The 27,315-nt window shown below is 34.9% G+C and overlaps 2 protein-coding genes across 7 annotated transcripts in view; one reads left to right on the forward strand and one right to left on the reverse strand.

Annotated features, from left to right (window-relative positions):
* Positions 1-21,892: 21,892 nt before the first annotated feature.
* On the forward strand, positions 21,893-26,546 carry znf648 (zinc finger protein 648). 3 transcript variants are annotated; one of them, XM_021477103.3, is made up of 2 exons: positions 21,893-22,275; positions 22,823-26,546. In XM_021477103.3, the coding sequence occupies exon 2, from the start codon at positions 22,900-22,902 to the stop codon at positions 24,343-24,345; it is 1,446 nt and encodes a 481-aa protein (XP_021332778.2). In that variant the 5' UTR covers positions 21,893-22,275; positions 22,823-22,899; the 3' UTR covers positions 24,346-26,546. The 3 variants fall into 3 exon arrangements, with proteins under 3 accessions (XP_021332778.2, XP_073810185.1, XP_021332776.2); XM_073954084.1 differs by lacking the exon at positions 21,893-22,275 and adding an exon at positions 22,310-22,590; XM_021477101.3 differs by lacking the exon at positions 21,893-22,275 and adding an exon at positions 22,310-22,400.
* Positions 25,346-27,315, reverse strand: part of sec16b (SEC16 homolog B, endoplasmic reticulum export factor) — a 36,855-nt gene continuing 34,885 nt past the window's right edge. For all 4 annotated transcript variants that reach the window (XM_068218313.2, XM_073954081.1, XM_073954080.1 and 1 more), the window contains one exon: positions 25,346-25,969. In XM_068218313.2, the coding sequence (XP_068074414.1) occupies positions 25,947-25,969 (23 nt within the window). In that variant the 3' untranslated portion in view covers positions 25,346-25,946. The remainder of the gene's footprint in view (positions 25,970-27,315) is intronic.

Here is a 27,315-nt window from a genome sequence, read left to right on the forward strand (position 1 = left end):
AATTTTTTTAATGATGAAAATTACTTTATTTAAAAAAAGTGTTTATACATTTTTTCACAGTGTGTGGGTGTTTCTCAGCACTGGGGGTTGTGCTCTTGGTGCTGGGATGCTGCAGGAAGGATATCCACCGGTAGAACATATGCCAGATTAACTACTGATACATTCTACATGTGGCAACCCATGATTAAGCAGGGACTTAAAAAATGTGTGAGTGAGTGAAATTGTTCTCAAATTTTGATCAGCGCAGTATATGAACTAGGGTTTTCCCTATACTCTTTTTGGAAAACAAGATAATTTGACACCTACAGTAAGACAGAGTCGGGTTACGTAACAGGTGTGCCTACATGGAAGTAAAACCAGTTCGTCTGCTACGGCCAACTCATGTCACACAAACAAACAGCTGAGCTGTCCAAGCCAAACATACAAATTCACACTTCAAAACAATACCATCATAAAATGTAAAGAACTTCAATACTTCATATAGTCCAGTGACTTCACTGAAACCTTCATTGAGTTTCTTGATGTATAAAGAGCAATCCTTTATAAATTAAACTTTCATCTGACCTGAACGCTATCACTGATGGTGTAACCAAAACATAAATTTCCATCATAAAAAGATTCATCATTATGTGTAAAGCGTTTGATAATCACCATGACTCTTATTGTTTACTGTCCACAAAGCAAACAAAAGTGACATAATTACTTCATGAGAAAAAAAAAAAAAATTCTGTTGCACCTACTCTATAGTCTTTTTACAACATTCCAATAAAACTTTGGGTTTTCTGATTATTAAGTACCATAATATTAATCAGATAAAATATGAAAGCAGGAACAGGATCACATCATTATTGTTAGTGCCTCTTCAAATATTTATAGTTCCTGTTTAAATGACTCAAAGACACGTCATTTAAATCATCCACACGTCAAAGGACAATTCAACCACATTACAGTACAATTTACTTTTTTTTTTTTTTTCCAGTGACGCTACTGACCAATCATAACATTGCTCCACATCATACATTCCATCTGACACCACACTGCATCGACATGCCCCACCTCTGCAACAGTCTTTGTATCAGAAAGGGTTTAAGACTTTTAACCTTGTAGCTTCAGGGCCCATCCCACTACTGTGACGCCATTTCAGTATGCTAGGATTATCTGTTTAGTCAGACTTGCTTTGTTAATTTTTGCCACGTAAATCTTATTATTCACAATGATTCCACTTATGTATTGATTCTTCACACCCATTTATTGAGATTATATATATATAAAGTATAAAGTTAAAGTCAAAATTATTAGCCCAATTTTTTTTTCCAATTTCTGTTTAACAGAGAGAAGATTTTTATAGCACATTTATAAACATAATAATTTTAATTACTCATTTCTAATAACTGATTTATTTTATCTTTGTCATGATGACAGTAAATAATATTTGACTAGATGTTTTTCAAGACATTTCTAAGAAGCTTAAAGTGACATTTAAAGGCTTAACTAGGTTAATTAAGTTAACTAGGTGTAAGGGTAATTAGGAAAGTTATCGTAAAGTGATGGTTTGTTCTGTAGACTATTGAAAAAATAGCTTAAAGGGGCTAATAATTTTGCCCTTAAAATGGTTTTAAAAATTAAAAACTGCTTTTATTCTAGCCACAAAAAAAAAAAAAAAAAACAAGTAAGACTTTCTACAGAAGAAAAAAAAAACATTTTCAGACATACTGTAAAAATTTATTTGGTCTGTTAAACATAATTTGGGAAATATTTAAAAAAGAAAAAAATCAAATGGAGGCTAATAATTCTGACTTCAACTGTATATATAATAAAAGTTGTCTTGTAGTTTAAAACTTGCAGCATTAGTGCACTAATATCATCACTGTAAAGTGAAACCTTCTCTAAATAAAGCACAACAGAAGTTACAGATTTTTTTATTTATTTCCAAAGAAATAAAAATAGATTGATAGATAGATTGTACTATTAAACTAAAACCCTACTAAAATAACTTCATTCTATGGGTCTGGAAATGCATGACTAAAGTGGTTCCAGGCAGATCATGACTGCATTAAAGTTCTGTATTACAACGTCAATTTATTTTTGCTTTTTATAGCCTATGTCAAAAGTCAGAACAAAAGTCTTTTGGAAAAACTGGCAAAAGCCAGATCTGATAATATTTAGGTGTTTTAACTTTTTTTTTTTTTTTTTTTCAATTATTGGAAAATAATGCACATCCAATTTGCATTGTGGTCACATCCCCTTTGGTGCACATTGTTTTCTAATAATTCAATGGCCTGTCATCATGAGTTATTCAGTATATAATTTTAACTATTTTATCTTACATTTTAAGGTCAAAGAAAAGTTGTTTAATCAAACTTATTTAAATATGAAATCTGATCCTTGTACATATTCTTAATTCCGCATTTGGTTTACCCATTGTATACATTTGTTGGACATTTAGCTTTCTTTAAAATATCTTTCTTTAATGTTCAACAAAATAAAGAAACTCATACCATTTTGTTGTTTTTAAGCATTTAAATAGTTTGGTTCCTGCTTATTTGTCAGATGTAACTGTGAAAAGAGCAGCCAGATATTTGTGATCATCATTAGTTAGTTAGTTAGTTAGTTAGTTAGTTAGTTAGTTAGTTAGTCAGTCCTTATGAAGTTCAGACTCAATTTAACATATTCAACAGGAGAAAGTCCTGAAATAAAATTATGGTAAGCACATTGATCACATAAAGTTTTGGTCCACTTTAGATGACTACAGTATGCACTTTGATGAATAATAATAATATTTTTAATAATAATAATAATAATAATAATAATAATAATAACAAAACTAAATCCAGTGTTTAGCATCCTAGAGCCAATGAACATGAGTGACTCAGCATTTCTCACTTTAATACATGAACTCCTAGTGGCTAAAATACCAGCTTAAGCTGTTTCAAGAGATGAAATACTAAAGCTATTAATATGATTTTTTAAGATGACCTAAAAAAATGTGTGGCAGGTTTAATCCAGCAATTAGCCATCACAGCTGCCAAAGAGACGTACCAGTAATATCTCATAATCAAAAAGATAATCATTATAGTTGCCAGTTATGGCCTCAATGATAACTGCAATGTAGTTTAATCTTCACCTGAAATCATAATGTGTGCATGTGTTCCATTGAAAGTAAAATTGTAAAACATGGATTGCTAACTTTCTACAATTAAGTAAGTTAATTTTTATGTTTTTTTTATGTTGTACGGAACAAAATATTTTTTTTAATATAAAGTTTAGATTAGGTAAAACATGTTTACTATTTAGCATGCTAATTGCTAGCATAATGCCAGTTTATAAGCACATATTAATGTCTTATTCTGTGTGGCATTTTGTAATATCTCTGACCTTATGCACAAATAGTTCATTCATTTTCCTTCGGCTTAGTGCAATGTTTATAAGGGATCGCCACAGCAGAATGAGCCACCAATTATTCTGGCATATGTTTTGCACAGCAGATTCTCTTCCAGTCACGACACAGTACTGTGAAACACCCATACTTTTTCACATTCACACACACACACACTCATACACTACGGCCAATTTTGTTTTTACCCAGTTCACCCGTTGAAACTGGAGCACTCGAAGGAAACTTGCAGAGAAACTCCACTCAGAAATGTCACCTGGGCCATCAGGGACTTGAACCAGTGACTTTCTTGCTGTGAATGACAATGCTGTGACAATGCTAACCACTGTGCCACTGTGCCACTGTGCCACCCTAAATATTTAACGTTTTTTTTTTACCATCAGAAAACTGCAATTAGGATTGATGTTAAATTTTAATGTTAGAAATATGAATGAAAATTTAAGTGTTCCCTAATGTGTTAACATCAATTCTTTGTTACAAATGTGTTAAAAGCCCTCTATACTAAAATAACTACATTTATTCATTCATTTTTGTTTTAGCCACTTTATTAATCAGGGGTTGCCACAGCGGAATGAATCACCAACTTATCCAGCTTATGTTTTATGCAGCAGATGCCCTTGCAGCCGCAACCCAGTTCTGGGAAAATAACTACATTGTGGTTACTCAGAAATTATAAATGTGACCTAAATGTCCTAAGTTGTCCAAGATTTTTATCCTCTAGCTAAAATACCCTCATGGAAAGAACATAATGTTGTAATATTGTTGTCTGTTGTCAACCCCCTGCCGAACAGAGAGCACATGAGTACAGACCGACTGCAGAAATACAGCAGGTGTCTCTTGAACAGCCACTGGAGATCTGCCAGAGATGACAAACATCAGTCTCCACATCACACACACAGATTCACAGAGCACATCCTCTCTGTTGTCTCAGCTTGGAACGTTTGACCTGTCCAGCTGAGTTAAGAGGTTTGATCCTTATGATCTTTTGACTTTATTAAGATCCTTCCCAGCACTGAACTCATGGAATCGACACAATATACTACGTTAACTCCTTCATATTCACTGAACTCCCAGTGCCTAAAAGGTCAAAATTGTCTTGGGAAGGGGGAGGTGGTGTGATAAATTAACCAGGCTAACAGTTATTTACTATGAAAAATCTAACTTTTGGTCTTTTTTTATAATGGCTAAACTTTAAATAATGGCATGCTTTAAAAAGATACTTCACTGGAAAATGTATGTGTATACAAGAATATAAGTGTAAATGTATGGTGTTTTGTAAAAAAACAAATTTTAAATGCAATTAAATTTGATCATGGTTATATTTAATTAGATGGTTGTAACTGCTCTGTGCTTGCATCAAATAATGTAATTATTATTTTTTGTTTTCATGTTTTAGGGGTTGGGTCAATTCAACATAAACAAAACAGATAAGCTATGACATTTTAGGGAACCAATAAACCTTTTAGCTGTGCACTCTCAGAAAAATAAGGTACATGGTGGTACAAATAATGTTCCTTAAGGAACAGTTTTGTACCTTTGTAAAAAGTTGTAGCTTATGGTACAGAAAGGACCTTTTATGATAGTTCTGTACCTTTTATAGTACAATTGAAATAAAGGTACACTATTGTTCTCATAAAAAAGGTACGTAAGTGTTGGACAACAGCTTCTTTATTACAATATCATTATAATATTATATCATAATATTATTACACAGAACTGACTCAATAACAGTCCAGTAAAACTGTCAGAAGCTTTTGTGGCAAATTGAATTGCCTCAGCTGAAGAAGGCAGTAACCTCTGTGTGTTTCCTATAATTTTTATTTTATTTTTTTCTGGGGAAAAAAGTATTTAGTTTGGCTGTAATAAAAGCGACTTTCTTTTTTTTTTACAGTTTTGTAGTTAATATTATTAACCCCCTTAAGATTTTTTGTAATCTACAGAACAAACCACAGTTGTCAAATGACTTGCCTACTTATCCAAACACGACTAGTTAACATAACCTAGTTAAGTCTCAATAATTGCTAACCTAAATTGAAATTGTAGTGGATAACTAGTAGTTTTATATTTCAAGCTGATCTTAAATGTTAGACCCTAAACTTGTAATTATCAGTCCTCTGATGTTTGTCACACACATACATGGTAATAAAACATGTGCAAAGAGTAATAATTGTACTGTTTCACAAACATCACAAAGCTAGCCTGAGTAAAGCAAAGATGTAAACAGCAAGAATTGGAGTGAGACGTTTAAAGCCGTAATTATACAGTATAAGTGGCTTAAACAGACAGGTATACTGTAACTGAGCACAGACCAATTAGACAGCTATGTGCCTACGTGAAAAATCTCAGAAGCACAATTTAACAAGTTTAGACACACAAAGGTTGTCACAGAGAATTAACCATCTGTATTTTCACCATGTATTTCGCTATTGCTAAGTGTAAATAATAAAATAATAGATTAATAAATAAATAAGATTAATAAAAGAAATAAAATTTTTTAAAAGAAAGTCAATTTCCTAGTGATGCGTTGCAGTTGCAAGGGCCACTTCTGCTGCATAAAACTATGCCGCATAAGTTGGTGGTTCATTCAGCTGTGGCGACCTCAGATTAATAAAGGGACTAAGCCAAAAAGAAAATGAATGAATAAGCGAATTAATGAATAAAAGTCAAATTTTGTGTAATTAAACAAAACTGTTGAAATGTGATTAACTGATTAAAATTAAAGCAACAAAACATGTGTTGTCATGACTTTTTGTGATTATTTTTTAAAGTGTAGTGTGTAAAACATTTTACAGAAAAGAGTAAAAATAAAGTTCTTGAAATAAATGCATCACAATGGGGCTCTATTATAGAAAATGTGCTTAAATAAATAAATAAATGAATATTTTGATCTATTTTACTGAAAAGAAGCATTCTAAACAAACCAATAAATAAATATGATGTATGAGCATAAATGTTAGACTAATAAAAGTAGAAATTCTGTGTAAGCATAATGTATTTTGTTTGTAATCATCAGCTTTAACCTGAGATCATTTTTCAATACAAGAAATAAAATAGCAGTAGATCCCCACACATTCACATGCAAAACAAATCACACATTTTCACAGCTGGATTTTAGTCAAGAGTTTCCATCAGACTGTGACTCTACTAAGTAAAACATAGCCAATACTTTTGGCATCTTACGTAAGTTTTGTCATCAACAAAACCCCAAAGCAAACGTTGTCTCTGTGTCACAAGACTTGGCAGAATGAAGGCATCTGTTCAATATAAAATCCAGGAAATGTTCGTCAGTTCCCAGAATACAATCATGGGGTAGAGAGCGGTTTCAGTTTGGCACATTGTTGGTTTGGCATAAGATCTGATGATTGACTTGTTTGGGATCATCAGGTTTAAAACATCCCAGTATGCCAGTACAATGTCAGTCACTGACTTAATGAAAATAAAAGGGGCGAGCAAACTAAAGAGATTAACTTATGGTAGAAATTGCTTCAATTAAAAATGACAGTAAAAAGGAAAAAAAGGTTAAACGGTAATAATGTTGTGAATACTTTTCTATTTGGGTGGCATGGTGGCTCAGTGGTTAGCACTGTCAAATCCAGGGCTTGACATGAACTCTTTTGATCACCAACCCCTGTGGCTAGTAGTTTTCCAGCGTTACTAGCCACTCTGCATTTTCACTAGCCACAATTTTGTTGTTGAGAAAATATTTTTATATGCATAAATATGACTTTGACGTCGTAAAATGACTTGATTATGATTTTGTAGTATGTCCAAATGCCTCCTCATTCATTTCACTTGTTGTGTGCCGTATATGAGCAAATATGGTTTCATAATATATTGCAATTAGTTTTTATTTCACGTGACTTTTCAGAACTCAAAATTAAGGATTTACAAAATTTATCTCTGACCACACCAAACAATAATTAATTTTTAGCCACAAATTTTAAATGTGTTAAAACAAGCTAAATACATCGGTATTTTATCCTTTTTATTTAACAAAACATAAAAAAACAAAGAAAACTTTTTTAAAAACTGACTTTTAAAAAAATGGAATTGTCATGTATTAAAAATATACACAATAATCTGTCCTGGCTAAAGATCTTTCAGAGTTAATCTCATTTTCAAACAATGTTATTGTAAAATAAATAATAATAATAATAATAATAATAATAATAATAATAATAATAATCATATTAATTTAATTATTAATCAATTAAACCATTGACAAAAATAACCATAAGTAAAAGAAAGCAGGTGACAAGCATAATGTGTGTGATAATGAAAGGATGATCACACACACATGGTTAAAGGTCAATTAATAATGTTTAAAGCAAAATCAACTGGTTCTGCTTACAAAAGACAAATTTGGAGCTCTTGAAAGCAGCAAGACTGTTGGTGCATGAGCATTACTTTTTGTCTAGTCTATTTGAAAAAAAAAAAAAATCACAGTTGCCTTTCAGGCACGGTTGCTTCACGCAAGGAAAGGGGAGCGCGCATGTGTTTTGAACAGTTGCGCGCATCACATCAGGTGTTATCTTGCTCTCATTCAGTATTCTTCTGCTTTCTTTTGCTCGAGCAAACACAATTATTTTGTTTGTTGTGTTGCTTCTTGATTGTGAGATCCCATTTGCATGCATATTGGGTCACCTTTATTGTTGAACCCTACTTTTAAGAAAACCAGAATTTCAAAATTATTTTCAACCAGCCAAAGTGGCTAGTAGGAGTGACTGTCTAACCCGCCAAAGCTGAAATCTACCTGCATTTGGTGGGTTGGCGGATGTTAATGTAAAGCCTTGGTCACGTCAAAGCAAGAAGGTCACTGGTTCGAGTCCTAGCTGGGTCAGTTTGCATTTCTGTGTGGAGTTTACATGTTCTCAATGTTCATGTGGGTTTCCTCAGGGTGCTATATGGTTCCCCCACAGTCCAAAGGCAAAATTGGGCTAAACTGGCTATGGTGTATGTGAATGAGTGTGAATGAGTGTGTATGGATGTTTCCCAGTACTAGGTTGCAGCTTGAAGGGCATCCGTTGCGTAAAACATTTGTTGGTATAGTTAGTGGTTCATTCCGCTATGGCGACCTCTGAAATAGAGTAAGCAGAAGGAAAATTAATGTAGGAAGAAATATTGTTCTGTTTCTTGCCCAGATCAATCATTTTCATTAATATTATCTTGCAGTGTTGTTTGACCCTCAGAATGCCAGCAGCCTTTGATCAGCATTTTAGGAATGAACAAAGCACCAGAGTTTTAGCTCACCATCTTGGATGGCCAGAGGAAAATTTATACTAAATGTGTGAACCATCTCTTTAACTGTTACTTAATAGGTTTTCTGGTCCAACTGCTTTACAAAAAATGTACTGTAAGTCTTGAAGTAGCAGTTTCTTTTCATGTGAGTGGTCAAGTAATGGAACCTTAGTTTAGAGAATTTGGTCAGATGTCTGTGGTTAGGCAAATCCGAATACCAAAACACAACTAAAGGTCATTGCTGGCTTTTTTTTTTTTTTGATTGTTTTGCAACGGTAGAGCCAAAAAAAGATTGTGAATAACAAGGTGCCAAAAAAAAAAAAAAGGTAGTTACGTTATTAGGGATAGTTCACCCAAAAATTTAAATTTACTCACTATTTACTATTAACCTTTATGAGATAATTTGAAGAAAGCGGACCAGCAAGAAGATTGGGCCAGTTGGGGTGTCTGTGTGGAGTTTGCATTTACTCCCTGTGTTGCCGGTTTCCTCCAGTCCAAAGACATGTTCTGTACTATAGGTGAATTGAATCAGCAAGCTTTTTTTGTTTTTAAAAGATGTCTAAAAGTTGTCTAATAGATGTCTAAACACAGTTGTCTTGGCTAAAACAAGACTAAATTTGGTCTGTCAGAGAAAATCGAATAGACTTTTTAGAATAGGCCAAAACTAGACTAGTCATCAAATAAACAGAAATGAATGAGTACAGGTATAAAGTCTGTCTAATCGGTCTATTTGGTGACTAGTCTAGTTTTGGGCTATTCTTAGATGTTGATTAGATTTTCTCTGATAGCCCAAGTTTAGCCTTGTTTTAGCCAAGCTGTCTACGTTTAGATGTCTATTAGACTTATATTAAACACAAACTTGTTCGCTGGGAATAAGCTAAATTGGCCATAATGTATGAATGTGAATGTGAGAGTGTATGGGTGTTTCCCATGATGGGTTGCAGTCAGAAGGGCATCCGCTGCGTAAAACATATGATAGATAAGTTGCCGGTTCATTACCTGGATAAATAAAAGTACTAAGCAAAAGGAAAATTAATGATTGAATGAAAACATTGATTTACAACGTATAGGAAAAACAAATATTATGGAGGTCGATGGTTACAGATTTCCGGCTTTCTTCAAGATATCTTCTTTTGTGTTCAACTGAAAAAAGAAACTGAATAAACTATCACTTTAAAATATTGTTCTCTCATTCTCTCAAATTCTTCCCTTGAACATTTTGAATAATTTGGGATCCAAATGGTATCATCATCATCATCATCATTAAATCCTACTTCATCATCATCATCATTGTCATCATCATCATTAGATCCTACTTCATTGTATTGGTAAAGGAAAAAGTGTCAGGTTTGAAATAAGAAGATGACAAGATGTTCAAGTTTTTCATGGCTATTTTCAGTTTTCACTTACACTTGTAAAACCCCACATACATTTTGTTTAGCCTGGATTATAGCTAATCACTCTTCCAATCTACATTTGTATGATAAGGAAATAAGTAACTAAAATAAAGTATGTGTGGTTGTGAAAACAAGGTAAGCTACACTTTCAAGGTAATGTACAATGACTACACTGTCAGTAAATCAATGAATTAAAACTTCCATGAAGCATTTTGACAATGTTGATAACGGGAATAAAATGATTTGATTAAAAAAAATGAAATGTTAAAGATATTTGTATGTGCATGTGTTTTTGTAATATATGAAGACACAAATTGGTATAACGTGACACAGATATTAAGAAATAAATTACACAGAATACTTTTTTTTTTTTTGAAAATGTAGAAAGAGGTAGAGGAGAGTTGGGTAAGTTGAGCCACACTGTAAAAAAAATAAAAGTTGAGTTAAAATTTTTAAAGCAATCAGCTCCAATTTGTTTTGAGTTTATTAAGCTTCAGTTTCAATTTCCCAGTATTGGGTTGCAGCTGGAAGGGCATCTGCTGTGTAAAACATATGCTGGATTGTTGGCGGTTCATTCCACTGTGGCAACCCCTGATTAAAAAAAAAAAAAGAGACAGAGGAAAAGAAAATGGAATGAATGAATGAATGAATGAATGAATGAATGAATGAATGAATGAATGAATGCTTAGTGAGATGGTCAGCTCACCCCAAGGCTGGTCAGTTTACCCTCTGGCTCAGATCAATTTACCCCTAACCTGGGGCCACTTTTGATAATATGAATTATCCTCATTTTAAACTGAAAAGAAACATCCTGAAATTAAGTAAAATGTTTTAATTGTACTTCTGCCTCTTTTTCCCTGGTCATGAGCACCACACAAGTTTTAAAAATGCACTGTAAAAAGTCCAAATTTAATAAATAATAAAACGTAAAATAACTAAGTCTGATACTTAATTAAGAACAACCAACTTACTAACAATGACCTGCTAACTAAATAATAAATGATGAAATGACATGTCAAATGCAAAACTTTTCAGACCTTTTATCATGTTTGGAAATTTTGTTTTGTCATCAGGCATCTCAGAAACAAAGTTGAGTCAACATATTAGGATTATTGTCCAAAATTTTGCACTTATTTTAGTATAGATGCTGAAAGCAACCAAGCCATGTTAAGAATGCAATAATATTATATTTCGTATTCCTGATGATACAGATATAATTGTACCAGTGGGGTTACGCATGTGGTGATATTCATTTTATTAATATATTAATATTAACAGTATTTAATGTCTGATCTGAATCATGCTGTTCACTTTAAGACATTGTAGTGATACTTTTGTTTTCCAGAAATAATACGTTGATTATATTTATAATTTCAACTTTTTCAAATATTCTGTTGCATATTGAATATTGCAATATTTAGATACCTGTTGCTAACAAGCTTTGTGTTAACTTCAGCTTATAGATTGCTGCAAGTTTTTGAGGTTGAGAATTTTTCAGCACATCACTCATTGGGAAAAACACCATTAAAACACTGGCTCAAGTTACTCCATAGCATGTTGGTAGTTTTGCCCCATAGTTCTTTGATAATTTAAACAAGAACTGAAACATACTATGCCCACTACAAAGTGAAATAATTAAACACTTTAAAATGCTTAATGTAAAAAAATAATAATAAGAAGATAAACTGCCTGAAATGTTCTCTGTTGTCAAAATGTTACAGGGCAAAATTATTATTTTTTTTGTAATTAAAATTATCATTGTTGTGAGCAAAAATTTGCACAAAAGCCTGATCTACCAAATGTGGTACAAAATAAATATCATGAAATAAAATGTGTTTTTTTAATTTATTTTATTTTTATTTTGCTAGAAGGTTTAATGAACATCTTAGTTTCAGAAAATTAGAACTTTCTGACTTTTTTATATGTCAGGTCTTTCAGGGTTAACAAGCAAAAAAAAAAAAAAACATTAGTATTAACCACTTCTACCACATGCCATGCTTCCCATTTTCATGGTCCAGCAGAATTGATGTATAGCTCCAAAAATTATGGTTACACGACAATATTTTGAAACGGTTACCTAGATACAGGGGTAGGCCAACATACCCACAGGATCATCTTACCCTACTATCCCCTATAGGGTTAGGTGTAGCTTTGTAAAGTATCTAAGAAAAAAAACATTACGCCTATGGATACACAAAACAAACCTATAAGTGTGTTGTTTATAAGATGCTTGCGTATTCCCGTCAAGAGCTACAAAAAAAGTAGGCCTATTTTGGTAAACAGGCTGTGGCATAAATTAGTTAATTGCGCTCTCTGCTGCACAACCGTGGAATAACACGTTGTTTACTTCAGTTGGCTTAAATGTGGGTTTTAAACAAAAGCCAGGACTGGCGTGAGAGGAAAGAGAACAGAATGTGCTCTTTAATATAGAACAGGGCCTCCTCTTCATCATGAACAAAATATTTATGCTGGCCTTCAAAAAGTATGCAAACTTTAAATAAAAACGCACTTACATGCAGTCAACGTTTATTGGAAAATAAAAACTCAGGGGGTGTTCAGGTGGTTCGAAAGACCCACCCCAAAGGTCCAAAATTTACCCCATACATGAGGTCATTTGCTCTATTTTGACTGCTATGCCATCATAAATTGTGTAAACATCCAATCAAAAAAGGCTTTAGGACCAAGTGGAATCTTTGTCGCTTTGATGTGACTTCATCTAATCAGTTTTGGCAAATGCAAACAATTGTTTTACATGAGTCCAACATCCAGTTGTGCAGGAAAACATATTAAACTGATGTAAATGAGGTGTGAAGTGATCTTTCTCTACTGACGTACTGTATTGTTGTTAAATAGAGTAAACATTTTACAAGTAAATATTATTTTAAATCTTGGAGCCTATTCTTAAAAAAACGACAAATAAAATATTAAAATTAATTAAAAAACTAATTTGATTATTGTTATCCATGACCTTTCAAATGTACTTTTTTACAAGAGAGGCTAGAAAAATCCTGAAGTTCTACATTTTTATTAACATAATATTTTTTTCTTATTATACAAAGGGCCAGATTCTGACCGAGGAAAGTTAAATGTGCTGGCCTATTTGTTATTTACATATACGTATGAGGGCGAGGCAGTGGCGCAGTAGGTAGTGCTGTCGCCTCACAGCAAGAAGGTTGCTGGGTTGCTGGTTTGAATCTCGGATCAGTTGGTGTTTCTGTGTGGAGTTTGCATGTTCTCCCTGCCTTCACGTGGATTTCCTCCGGGTGCCCCGGTTTCCCCCACAGTCCAAAGACATGAGGTACAGGTGAATTGGGTAGGCTAAATTGACCGGTGTGTGTGTGTGTGTGTGTGTGTGTGGGTGGTTCCCAGAGATGGGTTGCGGCTGGAAGGGCATCCGCTGTGTTAAAAAAAACTTGCTGGATGAATTGGCGGTTCATTCCGCTGTAGCGACCCCGGATTAATAAAAGGACTAAGCCGACAAGAAAATGAATGAATGAATATACTACAGTTCTTAATTCAAAACAGATTCCTATTTTATTACAATGAAATATGATGTAATTAATTTTGCATTCATATTTCTTTAATCTTTTTTTGTTTGGTACATCAACAAGTGTGGTTGTGATGTGGTGTGATGACCATTTGACAGGCTATCCAGCTAAAAATAGTGCTTAAAAATGTCACTAAAGAGCCGTATTTAAATCTCACAATTAAATAGAAAATAAAGTAAATAACTGCAAAAAAAGTCCACTCCAGTTCATCTTACTTTACAGCAACACAACAAAAAATCATTTTAATCTACACGTTATTTTTTATCTCTTGTATTGTGGATTAAGTGTCTCTTTTGGCTTCTGCCATGGAATGTTCTTTAGATATAATTTATTTATCCTGTATGTATCTCCTTTCTATGAATCACAAAATATCTCACAGACTCACACTCTTTGTGTATTTAACCATGTCAGATGATATGTTTCTTGTCATTACGGTAATACATTTTATTTATACTTGAGTTACAGTATACAGGGTTTATTTAAAATGATTTTTTTAATCTCATTTACTCTGTATTTTGAGTCTTTCTCATATAGTTTTATCAATATGTGTACAAGGGCATTATTTCAATTAGCATTCAGTTAGAAAACTCACATTTTTGAGGTCAAGCTCTGGATACTTGAAAGTGTTTCTGTGAAACAATATTTTTTTCCTATTTGAGATGCTTTGGTTGGCTTCTTATGATATATCTGAGTTTCTGTTATTAACAGCCAAATGTTCCTCAGCATGAAGCCAAAACATTTTTATCGCCTCCTGGTGGCTCGATGCAGTACAGGCCAAAAACCCTGCCCACTCAATTTAAAATAAAAGAAAATAAATTAATAATTGTAATAAACATCTAAAAAAAAAAAAAAAAAAAAAAAAAAAAATCTAAATAGTGTAATGTAATTTTTAAAGATATGTGGCTGTATATCTGTATATTTCAATACTCTCTTTCTAAAAAAATGCTGCTTAAACAAAAAAAATATAATAAATTATAGATATAATAATTCTATAAGTCATCTAAAAAATTGCAATACATAATATTCATTATTACATATATAATTTATTACATTTTTTTTTTTATTAAGCAGTTTGAGACCTGATATTGCAGAAAATTGCACGGCTGTCAGCCAATCAGATTCAAATCAGATTCAAATCAATCTAAGAACCAGATATATACATATATAACAGTTATGAAGTTATAGTGATACTTTTGTTTTCCAGAAATAATATGTTGATTATATTAAGCCGTGCATTATTCTGCAATATATGGTCTCATCTAGCCTCTTCAACCTTCTGTATTTACATAGAGTGAGAAAAAATCAATAACTCTCTACAGTTTGACAAATAGTGAAGCTGTTAGACAACATCATTTACTTTTGAGGCATTTTTAGGAGAGAATGCAGTTGTTTAGATTGGATCAATGCAATTTATTTATACCGTATTCTGTTCATTTATACTGTCCATCCACAAAATGGCGACAGAGACTGCATAAAACGCCCTTATAGGAGAAAAGATTGGCGCATTTTCAAACTACAGCTGATCAAAACTGGTGTCGATCTCTCTCTTTTTTATGATGCAGTGATGTAGTCACACCATAGTAATTGTGATGTCTTGAGTGTGAGATGGACTCGCATATCAGGAATGTATGTATTTTGTGTTGGCCACTCCCCACATAGCAAATGTTTTCTGACCCAATTTATCACCTTTATTAACTGGCCCTGAACTGGACCAAAACAGGTTCATTATTGGTACCGATTCTCAGCTATAAGTTTATATTTTATCCAGAAACCCCAAAAACTGTGCCATAACCCAGATTAATGTTATCAAACAATGTGAACAATCCCTACACTGATCTGGCCACACACCTCCCATCCACAACTGGCCTAAATGTAGTATGCCATCATGCATGTAGGACCATCATTGCCATCCATGGCCCACATTCAGCTGACATTATGCAGTCCAATGCCGGCAACACGCCAGCAGTGCCATAATGAGGCCACATTTGGGCCAAGTCCGTTTGATATGTAGGTCTTTGTATAACCCTAAGTTTTTAGTTGGCCATCTCTTTGTAATGAGTCTCCTGTTTTCGTTACTGAAGACTAGTACAGTAAAAAAAAAAAAAAAAGAAATGCACGCATGTGTTTTACCAATTTTCCCGTTTTTTTTTTTTCTTCTTCTTATTGCAAACACAACAGTAATCTGATGGTGTTTGCGCTGCTTTGGCTTTTCTGGGTTGTTTATTGTGATATCCTAATAGCAACAGAAAAATACTAGGAAATGTTTCTAGACTGATGGCATTTCGTGCTGTTCAGCCTTATAATCTTAAAATGTGAGCAAAATCACCTGTTTTGTCATCACTTTAGACATTACGCTAGAGAATCATTCAAATACTAGCTCTAAAGATATGTTAGTGAACAACAGCAACAAAGAGTATTCCCCACATTAGTGCTAATATAGTCTAATAAAATAGTGAATGAAAACCCATGAGTTATTTTTCTAGGATTAAGTGTATTGGAAGGCATGCTGTTTTGCTATGCTGGATGATAAATCCATCATATTGATTAGATTATTAATGTCTGGATCAGACCCGGTGATAGTTATCATTCGGCATGCAAACTCTCACAGCACATTATGGTTATTGTCTAACTGTGGAGTCATGGGCTGAAAATCAGTTATTGTGGTGGATTGTGGGATTGATTGAGTGCATGTAAGAACATCCACTGGTTTCAGACACCAATACAAATACTTCAAATAGTGCACTATTTAAGGGTATGGGGCGATTTTGGATACAGCCAATGACTGACTAGTGCAACTAATAGGCATAACTTAGGAAAAAATGAGGGTGTGGCAGAAAGACACATGAAATGTGAATGAGACTTTATGCATGCATATGACAACTGTCATGGTAAGCAAAATTATTCAACAGTTTTATCTCCTCAGAAAGCACATTAACCAGAGTGATGTGTCTTTTATGTATTGACATTTTATGTTGACATGTTACCTCAGATGCACCTGGGAAACATCCATAAACACTCATTCACACACACATTCTATGGTCAATTTAGTTTATTTAGCTCACCTACAGCGCATTTCTATGAACTGTGGGGGAAACAGTAGCACACAGAAAACTAAAAATCGATCTCTCTCTTTTGTAAGTTGTAGTGCAATATTTCTACCATAGTAATTGTTGTGTTTTAAGTGTGAGATTGGGCTCATCAGGAATGTATGTATTTTGTGTTGGCCACTCTTTGTGTAACCCTGAGTTTTTTGGCAGGAAATCTGTTTATAATGAGTCTCATCTTTTTGTTACTGCAAAATACATTCATTCATTTTCTTTTCGGCTTAGTCCTTTTATTAATTTGGAGTCACCACAGCGGAATGAACTGCCAACTTATTCAGCATATGTTTTACACAGCGGATGCCCTTTCAGCTGCAACACATGACTGGTAAACACCCATACACACTTATTCACACACATACACTTTGGACAATTTAGACTACCCAATTCATCTATACCATGTCTTTGGACTGTGGGGAAAACCGGAGCACCCAGAAGAAACCCACGCGAACACAGGGAGAATATGCAAACTCCACACAGAAACTGACCCAGCCGAAGCTCGAACCAGCGACCCTCTTGCTGTGAGGCAATTGTGCTACCCACTGTGCCACCATGTCACCCTAATGCAAAACGAAAGAAGAAAGGCACACGTGTTTAGTGTTTTTCCCAGTTCTTATCGCAAACACAGTTATCTGGTAGTGTTTGTGCTGCTTTGGCTTTTTCAGGGTTGATTATTGTGATATTTCAATTGCAGCAGAAAAGTTCTAAGAAATGTCTCTAGACTGATGGCATTTCGTGCTGTTCAGCCTTATTATCTTAAAATGTCAGCAAAATCACCAGCCTGGACTCAAACCAGTGACCTTCGTGCTGTAAGGCGACAGTGCCACTAAGCCACGGTGTCTTAATTTGTATGCTGAAAACAAACGAAGGTCTAAAGGATTTGATAACACATCAGAAAAAAATTATTAACAGAATAAAAATTTTTTTTTAGGTTGAACTATCCCTATAAAAACACCAGACAAAGCTGCTATTATGACTAAGGAGGGAAATGGTGGTCAAAAGTGTGGCTATGGAAATTAACAGAGATTATTATGGAAACAAAGATGTTAGCAAAAAGAACATGAAAAACAGAAACAGAGAACAAAGGAGGCACAAAATGCATTTCAAAATAAAAGTCCAGACACATGACAGAAGCTGTGTCCCAAATGGCACACTATACACTATGCACTCATGCACAATGTACTTATGCACTTACACACTCAACAGAATAGTATATGTATGTAGTGGCGTCATTTTAGCGGCTGAATGAGTGCATCATCCGGGTAAGTAAAGTACACTTATTCTTTTTAGAGTTTTCAGTGTGAACACTACTAATACTATTTATACTACAAAATGGCATAGAATAGTGCATAAGTATGTGATTTAGGACGCAGCTAGAGAAATATGAGACAGGGGGATCATAAGTCTACAAAATGTCTGTTCATTTAGCACTAAGCTCCTTTCCAAGTGTCTTTCTAAATGTCATGTGAACACAGGTTTTCTTTTAAAGTTGTGTGAAAGGTCATCTGATCCACCTTGGTCATTTTATTTGTTTATTTATTTATTTTTGGTTTGTTTCCCTGCTTGCAAGTGACATTTCTACAGCTCTTTGAGCCCTTCAGGACTTTAAACATATGCTAAACTCATAAAAGCTCTGAAATGTGTGGTTTCACTATCAACACTTTTTTAAAAACATGATATTTTCATTAAGTATAAAATAATAACAGACACAAAATTATGTAATGAAAATGTGCAAGCCTGGCATATTGCTATTTCTACAATTTAAAACAGAATGACATTTTAATGTGCCTTTAATGAGAGTCAAATGCAAAAAAAGGCGAAATTGCTCTTGCTCTAATTGTTAATTTTATTTATTAATTTTATGGGGGTTGTGGATCTGCAAATATATTTTCGATCAGTCGTCTTCTCTTGCTGATAAAGAACAACTATTTCAACCTTGCACATCCGCTCGACTCAGCATGGGTGACAACATTGCAGCTGTTGTTGAGGCCTCAGGATTTTAATGGGCTGCTGAAAAAGCAAGTAAGCAAGTAGTTCAAGAATTATATTAATGCGATAACGACTGTGCAACAAGTGCATTTAAAAGTGTTTTATGTCATTGTAAGATCAGTTACTGTCTGGCCAATATTAATGTGCTGGGCAGTTTTGCATACATTGCAGTAAATCCTTTTATTCGGGATATTTGCTAGCTTATATACCACTTCAATGTGTAATGTCATTGTCCCATAAACTTTTCCTGGTTGTTATCAGGCTATTTCATAACTGTAACATGAGGCAATTCAATCATTACTTAAGTTAAAACAGCTATCATAACATTATTTATCAATATGTGGCACTTTTTGGAATCTCAGAAGCTATGGAAATAAAAAAATGTAAAACAGGAAATACGTTGGGACCACTGTTTTTGTTTACATCCCTCAAAATGGTTTATATAAGATTCAGTTATGAATTAGAAATTAACACAATATCAATCCAAACCGTCCCTGTGAAATTAATGAAGTAAATACACTTTAACATACCTTAGTATATAAAATCAAACAATCTTATGATGAATAAATGTAAAGATTCTCATTAACTTGACCAACTAGTAAAACAATTTAGTAGTACTCGCCTTTTCAAGTTTTATGGGGACTTCTGGGGACTTCTCATAGATGTCATGATTTTTGTACAATATAGACAGTGTATTCTGTCATCTTACTTCAAACCTACCCCTAAATCCAATTCTCACAGAAATAATTTTACATTTTCGACATTTTCATTCTATATTATTTATGAGCTGTTTTCATCATGGGGATCAAAAATGTTCATACAACGATAAAAATGACTAATATTACAATACTTCACAAAACAAATCACAAATACTCAAATTACTGTAATTAAGTAGTTTATCTAAGAAATTGTAATTTACAAAGTAGTTTTAAAAATGTGTACTTTTCCTTTCCCTTGAGTATATTTTTAATGCAGTATCGGTACTTTATTCCACAATTTTTCTTCAACCTGCAGTCACTACTTTATTTCTTTAAATGGTGATTAGTCACAAATCAGTCCTGTGATTCCTTTCCAATCAAATCGCACATATAAAGTAAACTGCATCATACTGAACAACCTGGTGCTTTATAAATGCAGCAAACCTTTTGTTCCAAGATGATGTTCAAAATCTTTACACGCATTGACCCAGAAACTTTTTTATAGACTGCATGTGACTGATAAGAAAATGAAGGTTGTCGACTGTATGATGACTGAAATCACCAAACAGCCTTAATCAATCAGTAGATGGAACGAATGAAGACTGGAAGGAAGGGTCGAATGAAATGAGGACCGAACAAGGAATGGAAGGAAGGACTGAACAAAGAAAGGGCAGAACTAATGAAGGAAGGAAAGATCAAATGGATGAAGGAGGGATTCAAGGAAGGACTCAACAAACTAAGCAAGAAAGGAAGGAAAGAATGAATAAACAACAGGTGAAGGAATGGAGAAATGAAGGAAGAAAGGAATGAAGGAAGGGCTGAACTAATGAAGGAAGGAAGGAGGACTAAATGATTGAAGGAAGGATTCAAGGAAGGACTGAAAAAAGGAAGGAAGGAAAGAAGGAACGAACAAACAAACAAACAAACGGAGGAAGGAATAAAGGAAGGGAGGAACAAAGGAAGGAAGGACCAAATGAATGAAAGAGGGATTCAAGGTAGGACTAAATAAAGTAACTAAGGAAAGGAAGAATCAAATGAACGAAAGAACGAATAAAGGAAGGGAGAAATGAAGGAAGGGAGGAACAAAGGAAGGAACGAAGAAAGGGCCAAACTAATGAAAGAAGAAAGGACCAAATAAATGAAGGAGGGATTCGAGGAAGGACTGAACAAAGTGAGGATGGAAGGAAGGAAAGAAAGAAGGAAGGAAGGAACGAACGAATAAACGGAGGAAAGAACGGGGGAACGAACTGAGAAATGATCAGAGGAATGAATGCAGGAAGGTAGGAATGAAGGAAGAGAGGAATGAAGGAAGGAAGAAATTAAGGAAGGGCCGAACTAATGAAGGAAGGAAGGACCCAAAGAATGAAGGAGGGATTCAAGGAAGGACTGAACAAACTAAGTAATGAAGGAAGGAGAGAATGAACGAACGAAGAAAAGAACAAAGGAAGGACCGAACTAATGAAGGAAGGAAGGACCAAATGAATGAAGGAGGGATTTGAGGAAAGAGTAAACAAAGTAAGGTAGAGGGAAAGAAGGAAGGAAGGAACAAACTGTGGAACAAATGGAGGAATGAACAGAGAAACGAATGCAGGAATGGAGGAACGAAGGAAGGGAGAAATGAAGGAAGGAAGGAACAAATGAATGAAGGAGGGATTCAAGGAAGGACTGAACAAACTTAGTACGTAAGTACGGAAGGAGGGAAGGAATAAACGAATGAAGAAAGGATGAAGGAAGGGCTGAACTAATGAAGGAAGGAGCAAATGAATGGAGGGATTCGAGAAAGTGCTGAACAAAGGACAGAATGAAAGAAAGAATGAACGAACAGAAAAACGAACGCAGGGAGGAATGAATGAAGGAACAAATGAAGCAAGGAACAAAAAAACTAATTAATGAATGAAGAAAGGACAGAACAAACAAACAATGGAAGGAAGGTTGGAAGGAAAGAGCGAATATAGGAAGATCAGTGAATGCGCTACAGAATGTTACGTTTACACATCCCTGCACAAACTGCATGGAAATGCATCAACTTTTTTACAGTGTAATACTCACTATTGTTTTCTTTTATAAGGGCTACTTCCTACTCATACTTGGATTAATATTTACAACAGATACTTTTACTCCACTTACACTTACATTTTTTTAGTACTCTTTCCAATACTGCCTACAATACACACACATGCACACACACAAATGCTATCAATATGGCTGACACCCTTTCTTTAAATTTGATCCAAAAGAAAACTCCACCTAGTGTTGTTCAATAAAACAGCAGGCCTCAGTGTCAGAGTGAACCTTCAGAAGCAAACAGGTGTCTTCTAGCTGATCTACAGCATGTTCTCTTCCTCTCGTATTTCCTCTGACACTTTTTTGTATCTATATGCGACAGGGATCAGGTTGTAAGTTATGTCTGGTATCAGCAGGTTATTCCTGTTCCTAATTCTCTCACTCAATAAGTGAATTAGTAGACATATTTAGACGCTAATTAAATTAACTAAAGCATGTAAAAGACGAACACATCTCTTTGGTCAGTTAAAAACAGCAGAAGTCTTTTGATGATGAGAAAAAATGGTTTTCACACGCTGAAGTGAAAATGTATCGACACTGCTATGAGACCTACTCTTGTACTTGTAAAATATAGGTTGATGAAATATGTAATGATTGCAACAGCCCATTAAACTAGCATAATAGCAAAAAGATAAATCAATACACTGTATTACACTGTGTGAACATGATCCTGGTGGGGTGTTATTGCACCCAAGTATGTATGTGAGGCGTCCCCCGGGAAAATAGCCCATGTGTCTTATGCCTGGAATGGGTGAAGGGGTCAATCAGTGGATCTTTCCTAGCAGCAAATGGTTTTGCTAAACCGCTGACCACTGCAAGGAGACTGTCACACACCCCCAGTGGGACGTAAGTATAACTGCCTTCTGGCTCCTCCTATGGTATCTTAAACGTCTGTGTAAAATCCACCATGAAAAGGAAGTGGATTAATTGCAGTCTTTGAAATCATCATTGGTGTTCTTGGTGCTGCCAAGGTAAGAGACTGTTTACATATATGAGATGGTTCAACATTTTTTGGGTGCACACTCTGTGTGATCTGACGGCTAAGAATAAAGTCTTGTTCTTTGCTGGCTCAAGAGCCAGTGGTTAAAATCAACAAGGTCTACTGGACGGTCTCCCATGGCATAATTTATGTTGGACATCTTTATAGCTAAGCAGCTTAATGTAAGGCAGACAAGAGCTTCTTAGAATTGGTTGTATCTGTAGAGAATAGTAGCTTTATTATGTTATGTTATATTATATTATCTTTTGTATATTTTAAATGATTACATGTTGAAGTCTGATGTTTAAATTATGTCTATACATTTATCTTGTTTTCTAAAATTGAGATCAAGTTTGTGTTGTTTAGATTTTGTATATAAAGCTGTCAACTAAGCTAGTTTCTCTCTTTTTCCAGGCATTGCAAAAAAAAAAAAAAAAAATCCACAGACATCTGATAATTAAGATCAATGCACTAATCTGCAATCATCAAACATGGCCAAAATGAATAACCTGTGGAATACAGAAGCTTTTACAGACAATGCGTACATATCAAAACGAAGTATTAGGAAGATTCTTATCAGGAAGAGGCATTATCTGCCTGCGGAGAACAAGATTTCTGACCCCAACAATAAAATAAATCCGGTTCTACCTATTGAGAAGAACATTAATGCTTCAACTAGTTGTGTAGAAGAGATAACAGTACAAGAGTTGGGATCTCAAATTTCAAGCACTCAATTCTATATTCCTGCAAAATATTCTGAACAATGCTGTGGAACAGACAGAGAACTGGATGAAAAAGAAATAGAGACTGGGTCTGGATCTGACCCCAGTTCCCAACTGAACCACAAGGACTCAGAACCAACCAGCATCCCCCATGTGAAGGTAAAAGAGGAGGTAGACATCACTAAAGCATGTGGCCTGGCAGGAATTCAGCCAGAGACTGAGGCTGAGGAGGATGAATGCGATGTAGAGGGAAACACAGATGACACACCCAAATCTCCAGAGAATCAGCTTTTAAAAAGTCAATTAATGTTCGCCACCATGAAGAAACGAGGGATGGAGGGAGACACCGAAAATCGGCCATACAAGTGCACCTACTGCAACTGGGCTTTCAAAAAGTCCAGCAACCTGCTCAGCCACATCGATACACACCGAGGACTCAAACCGCATGTTTGTGACCTGTGTGGGAAAGCTTACTCGCACCAGGGGACTCTTCAACAGCACAAGCGGCTGCACACGGGCGAAAGGCCGTACCAGTGCCCTTTTTGTGAAAAAAGCTACATTTGGTCTTCTGATTTCCGCAAACACATCCGAACGCACACCGGAGAGAAACCGTATATCTGTGAGGAATGCGGCAAGGACTTTGTGAGATCTTCTGACTTGCGAAAACACGAGCGCAACATGCACACCAACAACAAGCCGTTTCTCTGCAAGCACTGTGGGAAAACTTTTAACAAACCATTGTCCCTTCACCGTCATGAGCGCACACATTTGGGCGAGAGGCCGTTCATCTGTCCAGACTGCGGGAAGGCGTTTGCATTAGCCAGTCGTATGACAGAGCACAGGAAGATTCACAGCGGCGTACGTCCCTACACCTGCACTGTTTGCTCCAAATCTTTCACCAAGTCCTCCAACCTCGCAGAGCATCTCACAGTCCACAGTGGAGTCCGACCACACAAGTGCTCAGAATGTGGAGTGGCATTCGCCATGGCATCCCGACTGGTGCGGCATCAGCGTATTCATAAAGCAGAGCAGTCCTATCCGTGCCAGGACTGTGATCTGTCATTCAGCCACATCACAGCACTCAAGAAGCATCAGAAGAAGCATACTGAAGGCATGATCTTCGTATGTGGACAGTGCAGTAAATCTTTCCACCAGGAATTCCTTCTCAAAGAACACATGCAGAGCCATGCAGACACTGAGACTTGCATTGCCTAAAACCCATTTTGCACTTAGGTAACTGGAGGAGAGTAAGTAAGCCTAGGTTGTTCTCTTTCTTTCACAATTAAGCCTTAACAACATAGTAACATTTAGCTAGGTATTCAAAGCCATTTGTTAGGACCGTAGCTTTCTTTCTTACGCCTTAATAACAAAGTTACATTTAATTTAGTTTAGATAGGACCTGATAGGACCTTGCCATTTATTTATTTATTTTATTTATTTTTGTGGTGTAAAAGTGCAGAAACTTGTAGGGACCACCTTGGTTGTGAATAAATCTGTGTATATTCTGAACAAAAGAAAACCATAAATAAATGAAAAATACGAAATGTTGTTAACATGTTGGTGACCTATATGTAAAATGTTTAAAGGACAATGTCGACCAAGGCTTTTTGGACAATGCAGAACATCTCAGAAATATTGTGATTTCTTTTAGCAGTACAGTATGATTTACACAGTGCTACTTATTTCAATGAAGAAAATTTGTTGTTATTCGCCATATGTTATTACCTTTAACTTTCCCTGACTTTGAATGCATGCAGCAGGTGAATATGTGCATTTGTATCTTGAGACTTAAGGGATGGTGCTGTTTGTACATGTTATATAATGGATCAAACTAATAATAATACTGTTACATTTCATGCAGCTAAAATAACCGACACGAGAACACTATGTTGTTATGGTGTTTCAGTGAAGGAGAATGTCAAAATGTAGTCTTATTTAAGATTCTTGCCTTTGTTTGAAACAGGGGAGATTGTTGTTTTAGAGATTAAATTTTGAATCGTACTTGAGAACATTAAACCTAATACTCAGAGTGCCACGCTTCTGTTAACATCTGCTGCCCGGTCTGCACACTCATGGTAAAAGAAGATGGCATTCATCTTGTCAAATTCCACTGTCCTACTTTTCAACAAGTGTTGTTGGGCTCATGTTTCCATATTTTTAGTTGTGATTTTGATGACTGATTGTATTTAGTCATAAACAAATACTTTGACGTGTATGAATACAACTGATTTTTATTAGAAACTTTTTACAATTATTTTGTATACAATTTTTGGGTATAGGTAATGAAATTAATATCTCTTCCTCTGGAATAAATCAAGCCTGTGGCCTAAATAGACCACCTGTACAATTTACAAATGACAAAATTTACCAAGTTTTGATTGCTCTCTGACTTTCTATCCCAAACATTTGAATTTGAATTTAAACAGTCACTACAATTTGTGCATATAGGGAAGTAGGACAGGTTGTCAAAGTGTTGTATATCAAACCATTTACTGGCACTGCCAGCAGCAACATTTTAAGTTCATGTTTCCACAAGCCACAGCACCTTTGCTCAGCACCAATTCCCGTATCCTCCTCAGCTCACAGGGCCTGGGGGTAAATATCTATAGTCAGCAGAGAGAGAGCTGTGCTTCAGCTGTTCAATGTCTTCACTTAAAGAAGTGTGGCCATCTTTATGTCAAGAACTGCATGCCCTCAAGGTATTTCTGTAACCATAGACATGAATGTATATGAAAATACAGACGCCCCTCTGACCTCCTCTAAGTAAACCTAAAGTTCATCATCCCTGAGTTCCACATTTGATGATTATTCCTCCTTTAGGAAACTTCATTTAGGGACCCTGTGGAAATAAAAACAATAATCTTAAAGTTATTCATATAAGGTAAATATGAAAACATTAATTGACTGACAGCACTATTAAATTATATAGTTGTATAATATAAATATTGATATATAGTCTAAGTCAGTATTATTAGCCCTCTTGAATTAATAGCCCCCTGTATATTTTTCCCTCAATTTCTGTTTAACAGAGAGGATTTTTCCAACACGTTTCTAAACATAATAGTTTTAATAACTCAATTCTAATAAATGATTTCTTTTATCTTTGCCATGATGACAGTACGTAATATTTTACTACATATTATTTCAGCATACTAGTATTCAGCTAAAAGTGACATTTAAAGGCTTAACTGGGTTAATTAAGAAAGTTAGGGAATTAGGCAAGTCATTGCACAACGATGGTTTGCTCTGTAGACATTCGAAAACAAATATAGCTGAAGGGGGCTAATAATATTAACCTTTTTTTTTTTTTTTAATGAAAAACTGCCTTTATTCAAGCCAAAATAAAACAAGGTGGTGGGTGGTGCCCTACAGCTACACACAATGATAACAAAACAGGTCTAAATACATTTTTAATTTGAGAAAATGCTTTTTTAGTTAACCACCAACCATTAACAGTCTTAAGCATGTGATTGTTAGTTAATTAATGGATTTAAAAGGGACAGTTATTAATTGATGATTTAGGTCTTTGACAACCATTCAAAAATGTGAATTTATGTTTTTATTTACACTTTGTTTACCTTATGTGGCCTACTTACATGAGCTTTTTTTATATAAACTGAAATGATATCAGGAATAACATCTTTCAATCAGATTAAATCAACAAAATTCCACTTGACACAACAAAGATGGCAAAAAGATAGATAAATATGATACATTTACTGTTTATTTATAAAATGTCATGAGATTTGAAACTAAAACCGCCAGTAGTTGGGTTTAGTCTTATTAATTTTCCAGAAAGGTCTGTATGTGTGTAAGGGCCTATTGTCTCATATCAAAGCTTAAGATTCATTTATAAACAAAACATGGTATGGAAAAAGATTTGGACAGCAGTGATTCTAAAAATGCATCAAATCATTTGCATTCTGATATTAGGGATAAAAATAACAGTTAATTTTAGAAACAGGGAAGCTAGAATCTGCTGTAACTTAGATATTAATGGCGAAACTTGAGTCCCTAAAGCAAATGTTAGCAAGCCCTGTTAAAGTTACACTTGCGTCAAGTCGCCTAAACTCTTCTGAAATGCAGTTATGCATGGCAGGTTCAGCATTCATAAATAATAGTAAACAATAAATATAATCCCATCTGTTCTCTTCTTTTGAAACAATGCAAAAGTTGCATCTGAAC

The sequence above is a fragment of the Danio rerio genome, chromosome 6 (assembly GCF_049306965.1).
Source record: "Danio rerio strain Tuebingen ecotype United States chromosome 6, GRCz12tu, whole genome shotgun sequence".
Taxonomy (NCBI): Eukaryota; Metazoa; Chordata; class Actinopteri; order Cypriniformes; family Danionidae; genus Danio; species Danio rerio.

Bases quoted from the DNA above. Each gene is read 5' to 3' on its own strand.
- znf648 (XM_021477103.3), top strand. From the start codon at position 22,900: ATGGCCAAAATGAATAACCTGTGGAATACAGAAGCTTTTACAGACAAT.